Source organism: Atractosteus spatula, chromosome 8 (genome assembly GCF_055471065.1).
Source record: "Atractosteus spatula isolate fAtrSpa1 chromosome 8, fAtrSpa1.hap1, whole genome shotgun sequence".
In the NCBI taxonomy this organism is placed as follows: domain Eukaryota; kingdom Metazoa; phylum Chordata; class Actinopteri; order Semionotiformes; family Lepisosteidae; genus Atractosteus; species Atractosteus spatula.
The window spans coordinates 17,929,286-17,942,033 of record NC_142713.1 but is presented as its reverse complement, the minus strand read 5'-3'; the positions used below and the strand labels follow the sequence as shown (position 1 = coordinate 17,942,033).

General features: G+C 36.6%; 1 protein-coding gene across 1 annotated transcript in view; it reads right to left on the bottom strand.

Moving 5' to 3' along the window:
- Positions 1 to 11,227, bottom strand: part of LOC148829235 (fibronectin-like) — a 37,049-nt gene extending 25,822 nt beyond the window's left edge. The window contains exons 1-11 of the mRNA XM_088922576.1: positions 11,062 to 11,227; positions 10,138 to 10,233; positions 9,408 to 9,584; positions 8,446 to 8,535; positions 7,453 to 7,644; positions 6,826 to 6,924; positions 5,610 to 5,801; positions 4,852 to 4,950; positions 2,886 to 3,146; positions 1,983 to 2,168; positions 675 to 773 (exon numbers count right to left, since the gene is read on the bottom strand). Coding sequence (XP_088778702.1) covers positions 675 to 773; positions 1,983 to 2,168; positions 2,886 to 3,146; positions 4,852 to 4,950; positions 5,610 to 5,801; positions 6,826 to 6,924; positions 7,453 to 7,644; positions 8,446 to 8,535; positions 9,408 to 9,584; positions 10,138 to 10,233; positions 11,062 to 11,227 — 1,657 coding nt within the window. The remainder of the gene's footprint in view (positions 1 to 674; positions 774 to 1,982; positions 2,169 to 2,885; positions 3,147 to 4,851; positions 4,951 to 5,609; positions 5,802 to 6,825; positions 6,925 to 7,452; positions 7,645 to 8,445; positions 8,536 to 9,407; positions 9,585 to 10,137; positions 10,234 to 11,061) is intronic.
- Positions 11,228 to 12,748: the final 1,521 nt, after the last annotated feature.

Sequence of the window (12,748 nt, the reverse complement as noted above, 5' to 3'; positions counted from 1 at the left end):
GAATGTCTCATTCTGCCTTTTTGCACATTAAAAGTAAAAAATATCAGCCAATGACAGCTTACTTACAAAGATATTAACAAGGTGTTCAAAGCACTAGAAGGAGGTAAGTGATGCTGGTAATCCCATGATAATCCCTAATATTAACTATTTTGGCATTCTACAGTATGGCATCACAGTATTATATATTTCTATGAGGGGATAAGCACATCAGTAGCAATCTCATACTTTTTAAAGTAAAAAGCCTAATTGAAAAAAGCTAAAACAGTCACTGATTACTTCAGCATTGAAAAAGAGAACAATAAATGGTACCGACCAGCTGGAGTTTTCACTGTTATGTACACAGGCTGTCCTGTTGTTCCGTTGATGATGGGGGTCACTGTGATGCTGTAGGTGCTGTTGGGAAGGAGGCCCTGCAGCAGGACTGACTGCTCTTTGGTGTTTACGGTGGAGGAGCTGTTGTCCCCAACTCTGCTGAACTGGACATCATAGCTGGACACTGAGAGAGAGGCTGGACTGGTCCAGTTCACTAGGGCACTGGTGGGGCTCTTGGCTGTAGAACTAACAACTATTGGTGCTAAAAATACAAAGTGAAACCACAAAATTAATGGCAATTAATGATTACCTGAACTTTGTCTAAATATATTTAACCATAACCTAAGCAGCAGTATTCTCACATGATTCTGTGGTGAAGTAGACCTGCTGACTTCTTTCCTCAGTACCGAGTGATGTCAGGGCAGACACAGACACAAAGTACATATTGCCTTCCTTCAGACCTATACAACAAAGGCAAAGAGGAGAACAGGAGAAAAATAGACATGCAGTTTTAACATCAGTGAGATTTCTCAAGGATTAGTGAAACATGTTGATGAGTATAAAGGAAATGCTAGATGCTAGAACTTTTTATTTTAAATACAGTACATTAAAGACTGACAAAACAGAGTATTCAATAAAATGTAAAATGTGCTTGGTGATTTACTGCAACATTTGCAAAATTATGTTTGTTTAAAACAGACATTGTTACTTTGTTCAAAAAGAAGTAGATGTCTTTTTTTGTTCATTACTAAAAATGCTATTGGAAATGATGGAGCAAACTTTTGTAATTCTTCAGATGCATGAATGAATCTTCCATAATTGTAAGAAAACCTCAACCCATATTAAAGACATCATGTTCTAGTGGATGTAAATGTCCTCTTCAAGAATCTTTTCTAAATATAATTTTGTTTATACATTTGATACCAGCAAATACAGGTTGAAAGTAATCAATTATAGTTGAGAATGTAATTTTAATTGGAATCCCCATGAAACAAATAGTAAATAAAAACTATTTTCAGACATTTTGGTTCTCAGTCATACTGTACAGTATATCCATCTATTTCCCAACCTTTTTAATCAATACAGGGTTATGGGGAGCGCCAGAGCCTATCGTGGCAAGCAACGGGTGCAAGGCAGGATACATTCTGGAAGGGATGCCAGTCCATCACAGGGCACACATACCCACACATATATACATACAGTACTCACACCTGGTTCAGTTTTCCCAGAAGCCAATTAACCAACCAGTATGTCTTTAGACTTAAACACAGGGAGAACCTGCAAACTCCACACATACTGTATAGCACCCCAACAACTGAACTCAGGACAGCAATGCTAACCACTGTGCCATTGTGTCATCCTTTACTCATAAATAGATAGATTTCAAAACAAAAGCTAAATTAATTCTTACTTCCACATAGGTATGGATTTCATGTGGTTATACCTATAATTGGTACAAAGTCTGTAAAGTTCACAAATATATATCTTACTGGCATTCCAATAAGAGGTTTAAAGATTATGCATTAAGACATTGCAATTTTGTGCAATGTAAATAATTGCTTCTGAAAATTATTTTACAAGTTTTGTTTTTATAATTTCAATAACCCCATCACAGGTATGCACAATGTGGCATTTATATACTGTAGGAAAATCAGAATGTGTTGCCTGACCTGTCAGGTTCACTCCAAGTGCTGTAGCAGGAAGAGTGAGGTTAGTGCTGGGCTCAGTTCTGGTCACAAGGCTGTAGGAAACTCTGTACCCTGTGACCAGGTCAGCATCTCCCACAGGGGGCTGCCAGGTCACTACTGCTGATGTGGTGGTTTTGTTTGAAACACTAACATAGCCAGGAGAGAGAGCTATAAAAAAATAAAAAGTAACAGTAATATATAACATTCTTGAAGAGAGTTGTAAGTAGAATTTCCTGTAGATTTTTTTAACACATTCAATGCAGGAGTTCATTTTCGGTTTACATAGGACTATCATCTCTTTTCTATGTCTATTTAATTAGACCACAGATTGTTGATTTTTTAAAAAGAGACTCTGCTTTAGGGTGTATGGCTTTAGAACATACAATATGTTCCTCAAAGACATATCTACAGAAAACAAGGTTCTGGTTCAACAGACCCTATTGTACGAATATACTATAGATAAATATTCGAATGAACACCTTTCTAGTTTAGGGTACAAAGTTAGAGCAACAGCTGCAATGAATTTTGGATCTGAACATTAATTATCTCTTCATCTCATCACAGTACTACATGAATGTCTCATTCTGCCTTTTTGCACATTAAAAGTAAAAAATATCAGCCAATGACAGCTTACTTACAAAGATATTAACAAGGTGTTCAAAGCACTAGAAGGAGGTAAGTGATGCTGGTAATCCCATGATAATCCCTAATATTAACTATTTTGGCATTCTACAGTATGGCATCACAGTATTATATATTTCTATGAGGGGATAAGCACATCAGTAGCAATCCCATACTTTTTAAAGTAAAAAGCCTAATTGAAAAAAGCTAAAACAGTCACTGATTACTTCAGCATTGAAAAAGAGAACAATAAATGGTACCGACCAGCTGGAGTTTTCACTGTTATGTACACAGGCTGTCCTGTTGTTCCGTTGATGATGGGGGTCACTGTGATGCTGTAGGTGCTGTTGGGAAGGAGGCCCTGCAGCAGGACTGAGTGCTCTTTGGTGTTTACAGTGGAGGAGCTGTTGTCCCCAACTCTGCTGAACTGGACATCATAGCTGGACACTGAGAGAGAGGCTGGACTGGTCCAGTTCACAAGGACACTGATGGAGCTCTTCCAAATGGTATTCACAGCAAGTGGCACTAGAGACACATTAGAACAATTCATGGGTTTGTAAGCATTTGTAAATTATCCAATTTCTATAATATAAAGATTAGGAATAATCTATTTTCTTTCAGCTATAATTACGAGTTCTGCACATCCATTTTGGAAACACAAGGCACAAGCAGGAACTACACCCTGAACAGGAAACCAGTCTGTTTAAAGAGCACAAGTAATATTATTATTAATAATGCAATTAGATCAAGTGAAACAAGTGCTCAAATAATCCATTACAATTTCAGGAGACATTGTGTTATGGAATAAACCGGGGGTGACTATTCAGAATAGAAAAATATCATGGACAAAACGGGAACTTCACTCAGGACCTTAAATCAACAGCATCTTATGTCTTATTCAGTACTGAAAAATACATTTAATTTAACTAATACAGAAAACTTCAAATATCTTCAAATTTGAAATGTATACTGTATATCACAGCTTTGATTTTAATTATTTTGGCACATTTTGTTAAATGTAGTCAAAAGAGAAAAAATCTTATGAAGACTTTCCAAAGCACAAGGCCAAAGCTTCACTGGAGTGTACTGTATCCCTTTACTTAAGAAAGTACTGTAAATGTCCTTGCATGGCCCAGTCAAAGTGCTGACTTGAATCCTATCAACAATTTGTGTTTTTTGGTGTTTCCACCAAATATTGAGTTCAATGGTCTAAATACTTACAGTATGTAATCAACATATTTCTGCTTTTTCTCTTACATTTTTACTGACATTTACTGTAACATACCTTATGCTTGCTTATGCTATATTTTGTAATGTAATGTCACAACATTTTTGTAATGTCACAACATTTAACACCATAGGAAGAGTTTGAATACATTTCCTTATAGCAACATAGCTAACAACATAAATTAGTGACTATCAATGTAGTAATCTGAAGAAAAGAACCTTTCCATGCATTTTATTGACTTAAATACCTGTATATTCTAATTACATTATTAACATAGCCAGCAGCCATATCATCCTGCAGCTCACAACTGGCAACCCACTATAGCTGAGCAGGTGTGGGATGGGAGACCTCCTGGGAAAAACTAAGGCTGCTGCTGGAGGTGTTAGTGGGGCCAGCAAGGGGCGCTTACCCTGCGGTCTATGTGGGTCCTAATGCCCCAGTATAGTGACGGGGACACTATACTGTAAACAGGCGCTGTCCTTTGGATGAGGCGTAAAACCGAGGTCCTGACTCTCTGTGGTCATTAAAAATCGCAGGGCGTTTCACGAAAAGAGTCGGGGAGTAACCCCAGCATCCTGGCCAAATTTCCCATTGGCCCTTACCAATCATGGCCTTCTAATAATCCCCATCTAGGAATTGGCTTCATTACTCTGCTCTCCTCCCCACTAATAGCTGATGTGTGGTGAGCGTTCTGGCGCACTATGGCTGCTGTCGTATCATCCTGCACATTGATGGTGGTGGAGGGGAGTCCCCAATATCTGTAAAGCGCTTTGAGTGGAGTGTTCAAAAAAGCACTATATAAGTGTAAGCAATTATTATTATTATTGTGAGTTGTGCTTGTAGATGAAGTTTTACCTCAATATTCAATTACATGCATTGCACTACTTATACAAAAAAATGTAAATATCACATATAGGCTGTAGAAAGAAAAGTGGCATAACTGGTTATCTGTCTCTTGAATACACAGCTAGTGGAAAGTTTATGAAATGTTCATTTCATTACCTCTGTTAATGCTGAAGTAAATGACTGGGCTTGATTCCTCCTTGCCTTCAGTGGTAAAGGCAGTCACAAAGACAAAGTATGTGATAGATGCTTGCAGTCCTTAAAAAAGGAATAAAATACTGGTGAAAGGATTTCAAAGTAACTTTGAACTGTGGACATCGAAAGCATGAACAAATACCCTTTTGCTGCATTAATGTAAGTTTTGTGTCCAGTCTTAAAGTAGGTGGTTCTGTTTTTAACACTTGATCCTCTGAGCTGTTACTGCATATTATTTATAAAACAAGTATAAAATGTACAATAAATACAGTATAACATTACTATATGATGAAAGTTAATTTTTTAATTACCATTAATTACATTCAAGTTTCAACTTATGAACCTATGATACAAAGCACTTGAAGTTCACAAAATAGTTACTAAATATTTTATTAATGACTTCAAGAAATTTAGGAAGGGTGTCAAAATGTTTCAACACACATTTATTTCAAATAAATTCATTCAAAGAGGAATAATTAATGTGTTCCTATATTAACCTTAAAACAGACAAGAATGAAGTTAATAGGTTTTATCAAGAAGGATTACCAATGATTTTTGGAATCCCATATGAAATGATAAAGTGATAAAGAAACAACTCTTTGATTCTGAAAAAGGATATAAGTAGAGTCAACTTTAAAATTTCAACTCTCAAACTCTTTTACTTGGCAGATAAAAGTGATTCTGACTTCTGACTTCATTGATGTGTTACTGTATGTCCTCACCTGTCAAGGAGGTGGCCAGCACTGAGGCTGCCACAGTTTTCACACTGACAGGTTCAGAGCTGTTCACTGGACCATAGGAAATCCTGTACTCTTTAATCTGGCCTGTGTTCTCCACTGGGGCCACCCACGAGACCACGACAGAGGCCAGAGGTGTGGCCAAGACTGCAACATTACTGGGCGATCTGGAAGATGCTTTATAAAACAATGCAAAATGTCATTAAATTTAAAAAGAGGGCTGTCGTAATTATTGAAACAAAGCCCTTAATTTATGTTACTTGGGGCAATTTGGCAGCAGTTGGTGTTTTTGCCCAACTAAGGGCAATAAAAATTCTAAACCAAGCAAACAATCACACCTGAGAATTTTAAAATTCAGTAAAAGTTAAACACTTTTACAGGGGTCTCGAATAATGTTCCTGGAGGGACTGCGTGTCTTCATAATTCATAAAGTCTTTTTAAGAACCAGCACATGAAAATCTAAAAAAAGGTTGCTAAACTTCTTCACATTTAGCCAACAATGAACTGATTGAAGTGATTAAGATCTGAGCTGGAAGATAAACATGCAGATAGACATGTGCTTCAGCACTATGACTGCAGATACTGGCTTGAAATGTAAGAAAAGGCAGTGACAGGTTAGAGATGGGTATGAGTTTCAATGGAAAGACAACTCCTTGGCCATTTTTTTCTGGAAATACAAAATTAATTAGAAAATAATAACATTTTATTTCTTTTGGATGAATGTATCGTACATAGTGCTACAGAATAGGTCGCTTATATACTGTACAGTACAATAATGGACAACCAAACTGCTCCTTGGACTATACTTTATGAATATAATTTCATTGGCAGATATTGAGCACATATTCAGTTTTCCAGGGGAAATATGTTCATACCAGTGCATGAATACACAAAGAGAACCAGCGTGAATCTTCATTGACTAAAGAAAAATTGGAGCACACATGGAAAAAACCTATAGCACAGCAGCATGGAAAATGGTCTAACATACTACATACCTCTTTCTCAATCTCTATTTATAATGAAACATTAAAATGATACTTTATATTATAACAAGGCACAGGTGTGCATACTGTATTTGCAATTCAAATGCAAGAGACCTCTTATTTCAACAAAAACATATTTTTAAAGCAATGAATAGTACTAGCCCAGCAATCTATTTGAGAAATATACTCTGTTATAAACACATTATGCTACAGTTTACCTGCTTCTGTGCTAAAGTAAAGTATTGGACTGGGATCCTCTGTGCCTTGGAAGGTATATGCAGACAAAATCACAAAGTACGTTGTAGATGTTTTCAAGTCTAAAACAATGTAGGAAAAAATGGTGTAGGTTATGAGACAAAACCCGAGGGATTAAAATAAAACAGTAACCGAGTTATCCACGTTTATTATTAACGATACTAATGTTAAACTTTTGCTTTACCAATGGCCTAATAAAACTGTTGCCTTAGGCAGCAGGAAATGAAATTACTAAAAATAATTCAACATTAAAGTGTTTCTATCCAAAAATATACAGACATATACAGGGAAAACAATGATAATAGGAAGAATCTAAAAAGAAGACATTATGCAGAGTATTTAATAAAGAAACCTGAATTTCAAGATTACAAGAAAACTTTCCCAAGATAACCTTATATCAGACATTGAATTTATCATGCATATTGCCATCATAAACTGTAACAAACAAAAGAGTTAATAAAACCCCTAGGGTTAAAAAGATAACAGAAATGCGGATGGCTAAAATAATTAAATTTATTTTAATTTTCACATTCCTCAAGCGGTTTTACTCTACAGTTAAAAGTAATTAACTATGACTTGTCCTTACTTACTCGTCAAGGAGGTAGCCAACACTGAGGCTGCCTCGATTTTCACACTGACAGGTTTAGAGCTGTTCACTGGCCCATAGAAAATCCTGTACTCTTTAATCTGGCCTGTGTTCTCCACTGGGGCCACCCACGAGACCACGACAGTGGAGGAAGAGTTGACCAAAGCTCCAACATTACTGGGTGATCTGGAATTTTCTTCACACAAAAAAGAGAACAGAAAGACACTGTTAAAAAAAAATGTTTAACTACTAATGTGGCAAAAGGGATTCTAATCCAGTTTGAACATTATAAACATTACTTGGGCTTCTTGGGCTAGTTCTGCAGTACTTGAGATTTTATATTTCAAGTATGTTTTACTTGTATACATTATACACTATTTTATATCGAAAAGCAAATTTATTAGATATCAATTATCAAAATATTAAAAACCATAAAATTGCAATAAAAACTCCAAAAAATTGCCAATCAAATCAAACCAAATCACTGGTCTCAGTCTTGTTAATAAAATTCAGATATTGGTAAAGCACCAATCACAAATGTGGTTACTATTTTTCCTGAGAGACTGTAAGATTAATGATTAATGAAAACGACAAACATTGCACGGTTAAAGTAAAAATTGTGGCTCTTTTGAAACCTGCCATTGAAATTTGCCAACATTGTTTACATTCCTTTCATCTGTGTCTCTGTGTTAAGATGAGAATTAATGGTTAAAACCTTACGAACAATTTAACAATTATTTTATGTGAAAACAAAAAATATTGTATGCTTGAGGATATAGACTTTAGTAAAAATATTTTCCTTTCTATTCTATACCTTTACATCATTCAGTATAGTACTGGAAGATCAAAATACAATGCATGCAATGAAATGCATAACAGTACAAATAATGGACAGTGTGGGATTTGAATACACATTGAAACTGGCATGAAAGCAATATTAAAACTTTTTAATAGACTATCCTCTTGACTGTTAGGTAACACGTGCAATAACTGGTACCTTCAGTGGTTAAAAGAAGGACTTCAGAGGTCAGGTTGAGGAGTGGGTTACAGTACAGATATACCCCATACGTGTGACTGGGCTGCAGACCTATTGAGAGAAACATGCTTTACATTATATCTTCACTGTTTGAGACCACAGAGTTTTCAACAAGGTCATTCAAGCAACAGGACAGCATGGGCGGCACATTTATAACTACAAATTACAGAACATTACACAATGTTATCTGCTTTAACTTCCTGCTTTACCGATTCTGTTAAAATCTCCTTGGTCAAATGTTTGGCTGTAATGAGATACTTCAGACTTCAGCATGAAGAATTGATGTAAATTTGTCAGATTACAAATTCTATAAAGAAAACTGATTTTGATGTCACTATTCAAAATATAAATAGACTACAGCAATGCGCATAATTTTGAATGGAACTCAAAGTATTTATTAGCACATTACATGCTTCAGATTTTTAATGTGTACCTTTTTCATGGATAAAGATCTGTTTTTCTTCAAAGCAATATTTTGCACTATTCTACTGCCTAGTAATTGTATTTTTTTGGCATTTTGAAGGGAACTATTTTTAAATCATCTACAGTATAATACTGAATGTATTTTTGCAGTAATGGTTTATGAAAAAGTAAATATGTTATTAGGCAGAATCACCATCTACTCATTTAAAAGTTTATAAAGATTAAAAAATCTTTCTCCGTTAAAAGACAGATAAACAGTATAAATACCAAGCAGGAAACTCTCATATCTGAACAATTAAATGATAATCAGCTTTTAGCTGAGACTTGTTTATTTCCTAACCTTCATTATATGCAGAATATAATATAAGAAATGGTTAATGTGAAAGAAGGTAAAAGTATAAATGAAACGATTTAGGTTTTTGGTTGCTGTGAAAAACATAAACACTGGCCAGGCCAATGTGAGGGTGACAGCTTTACAGCCCATCAAACCAACTCGTCACCTGTTAGCGCTGCTTCTGTGGCTCCACCAGCAATGGGAACTGAAAACACTTTCTCTGGGAACAGAATGTCATAATACTGCACAGAGGTATAGCTTCTGGAAGCCACATCCCACGCGATCACAGCAATGGTGGTGGAGACATATTGCTTTAACAGCTTCACAGGGCAAAGAGACGAAACTGAAACCCAAGCGGACAGAATTAGCACAATGTAGGATAAAGCCCATTGAAATGGTCCTGCTTCAAGCTTTACCTTTCAATTTCCTAAAGCACAATCATCCCAGAAATGGCAAACTACAAGTGTTGAACTACAAGGAGTGTAAAAAATAACTTTCCTACTCAATAGTTCAGGTGGGTAGCTGCGTCAGCATGCATAGGCTGCAAAGGAACAAGTAATAGGTTTATTCCATGCTGAAAAGAGAAGAAAGTAAACACAATGTTTCAGCTGTGGAGCCTTCTTTGGGTGTAAGCACACACAGCCACAGCTCCACAGCTCCACAGCTGAAACGTTGTGTTTACTTTCTTCTCATTTCTACTCAATTATCAATGGTATGTCTGTTAATGTAAATTTCATAAGAGCTGAACAGGTGTCTCTGAGGAGAAAGAATGAGAACACCTCATACTCGCATTAGAAACAGTTAATTCTAGACTCTGAAAGGCAATGCCTGTTCTGTAAGGTTAATAAAAGACATTAGCCATTGCTCTGTGTAAGAGTCACGAGTTTAATACCTACCGTCTGCATAGAATGTGTAAACAGAAGATGTCACTAAGCCATACAACGTGGTATTGACTGTGATAACAGCTGTGCACACGGATGAAGACTTCAGACCTGAAATGAGAGACAAAATATTCTTACAGAAAATAATGGAGGGTCCAGAAGAAAATTAGAGCAAGAAACAAATCACATCTAAAAAAAATAAGCACACTGTTGTAGATACATCAAATACATGACAAATAATATGCTAATAAGAGACATTTTTAAAAGAAGTGGTGAAAGAGTACCATTTCGATTACGTGGTATTACTAATATGTAAAAGAATTGCAAAGCTACCTGGATTCATCATGAATTACTTAGTACATTTTGTTTGGAATTTTGTGTTTGTATAAGATATGCAAACCAATCCTGTCACACACGGGGACAAATTAGAGTAGGGCCAGGAAGAGACTGGAGCACCCTGAGAACAACTATGTGAACAGGGGGAGCCCATGCAAACTGACACAGGAGGCTCCACAGTGAGGACCCAAAAGCTCTGAAGCAGCAGCACTGATGTACACTACTGTAAGTACTATTCCACACTCACACACATGGTCATTTACTGTACATAAAACAGTTTTTCCTCAGCATAAGCATTAGACAAAATATTAATAGATTACTTGATAGAAATTTGACAAAAGAAAAAACAAAAAAAATAAGACCTGAAACATTTCAGTCAACTTATTCCCATAATAAAGTTAAAGATTTTTTTATTGATAATCTCATCACTATATTATTTTTACATAATGTATACAGGGTGTACATACTACACGCAGCAGTTGTAAACATTACTCCTGATCTCCAGGCAGTGACTGATGAAAAGGAAGGAGTACAGAATCTATTAGCTGTATTTCTATCTAGAAGTGTATTTCAAAGTAAGAGAAATTAATATACAACCCTTACCAGATAATAATAATGTGGTTGCATTCCCTGGCACAGTGATGTTGAACATGTTTTGCAAACACTGTCCTTCCAGTCTGTACCAGAGGATATTCACCCCCAAAGTCTGCTGAGGGTTCCATGTTAGGGCAAATCCTGAGCCAGTCATTTCCAATGTCATGTTCATCATTATCCTGTGAAGGTCTAGATATCGACCATAGATACAGAGAAAAACAACTCAAACCCACCTCTAAAAATCGGGCAAATACTATTATAAGATTGCTAGGTTTTGGAAATAAAACACAAATAATGTAAACATTATACACCAGAAATAATTTTCCTATAATATTTTAAAGCATCTGTAACTTTCTGAACATTAGTCGCAAAAAAAGGTTTGTGGTAATGTACTGACCTAAAGCAGTTCTTAGAGTGCCAGCGATGCTCTCTGGGCACATTTTTGTAGAGATCTGGGTTCTGAGACAAAAACGATAGGTGGAACCTGATACCAGTCCTTGAAAAGGGTTGGACAAAACAAGAAAACAATAATAATAAACAGAGTATCTTCTAAAATAACAAGAGAAATATTTTAAAAACAGCAGTTCCTGAAAGTATTTGAGTGTTTTTCACATAATACTCTGTAAATTGAACAAGATGTCATTAACTCAGTGCCTCGTTTACATTAGTCACTTCTGTTTTCGCTGAGATAATGCAAAATTGTGCAGAAAAGTGCTGTTCAAAGTCAACACTCATGGTTTTACAAACACAAAACCTTTAGACAAAGGTTAGTGGGTCAGTAAGTTCGAAGATGCTCAGAGGCCTGAAAGAAAAAAAAATCTAAATAAAAGTAGTAAAAAGAATCCGCCACCTAAACAATTAACCTTTAAATAAACATGATAGATTTTGTTAACCCTTCTTGCAGTCGTTGATATGATAAAGTAAGTATTTGGCTTTGGTTTAAAAAAAATTCAGCTCATATTATCAACCAAGATCAAACACCAACCTTTTAGAGATACATTTGACGCTGTAGCTGGGACACTCTGCGTTAAAACTTGAGTGACGTTGTAAGGCTCCTGATAATAAACAGCATACAGCATTGTTGTGTTTCCATCGAGCATGTTCTGCACTTGGTCCCACGTTATAGTGGCCGAGGAAGTACTGATCGAACTGACGCTTAGACGTACATACAGGTCTCCGCATTCTGTGACAGGTACAAAGCAAGAGGTGTTAGCAGCTTTTCAGGAAAAAGATATGAAAGCTGCACTTTTGCTGAAAGACATTGGATTTTGTCAGTGCAGTGCAGTACTCTGAAAGTGCACCTGTGAAGCACGCTGTCCTCAGTAGACTGCTCTTTCCTTGTGCGGTGCCGCTGTAAGCTTAAGGAATGAGGTACTCCTTGAATGGCATCAGGTCTGAAAGCACCAGGTTGCTTGTGTTGGTTGAGGTGAACACCAGGGAGACTTTAATCTCATCGGTCCTGCCACAAGAGACTCGTATGTTCCGAACGGGCAGCGCTTGGGCGCTCAGATGCCACTGCACAGTGATTCTGGTGCAGTCAGCAGTGCACAGCAGGGAGCTCACCTCCGTGTGTTCTACATGTTAGGAGAGGCACAGACACGACCGGAAGCATTTCAGTAGTAGAAGCAAGTACCTTGGGCTCAGGAGGGTGTCAGGCTTCCTTCCTGGATGGTCTTTGTATCAATGTATATTCCTG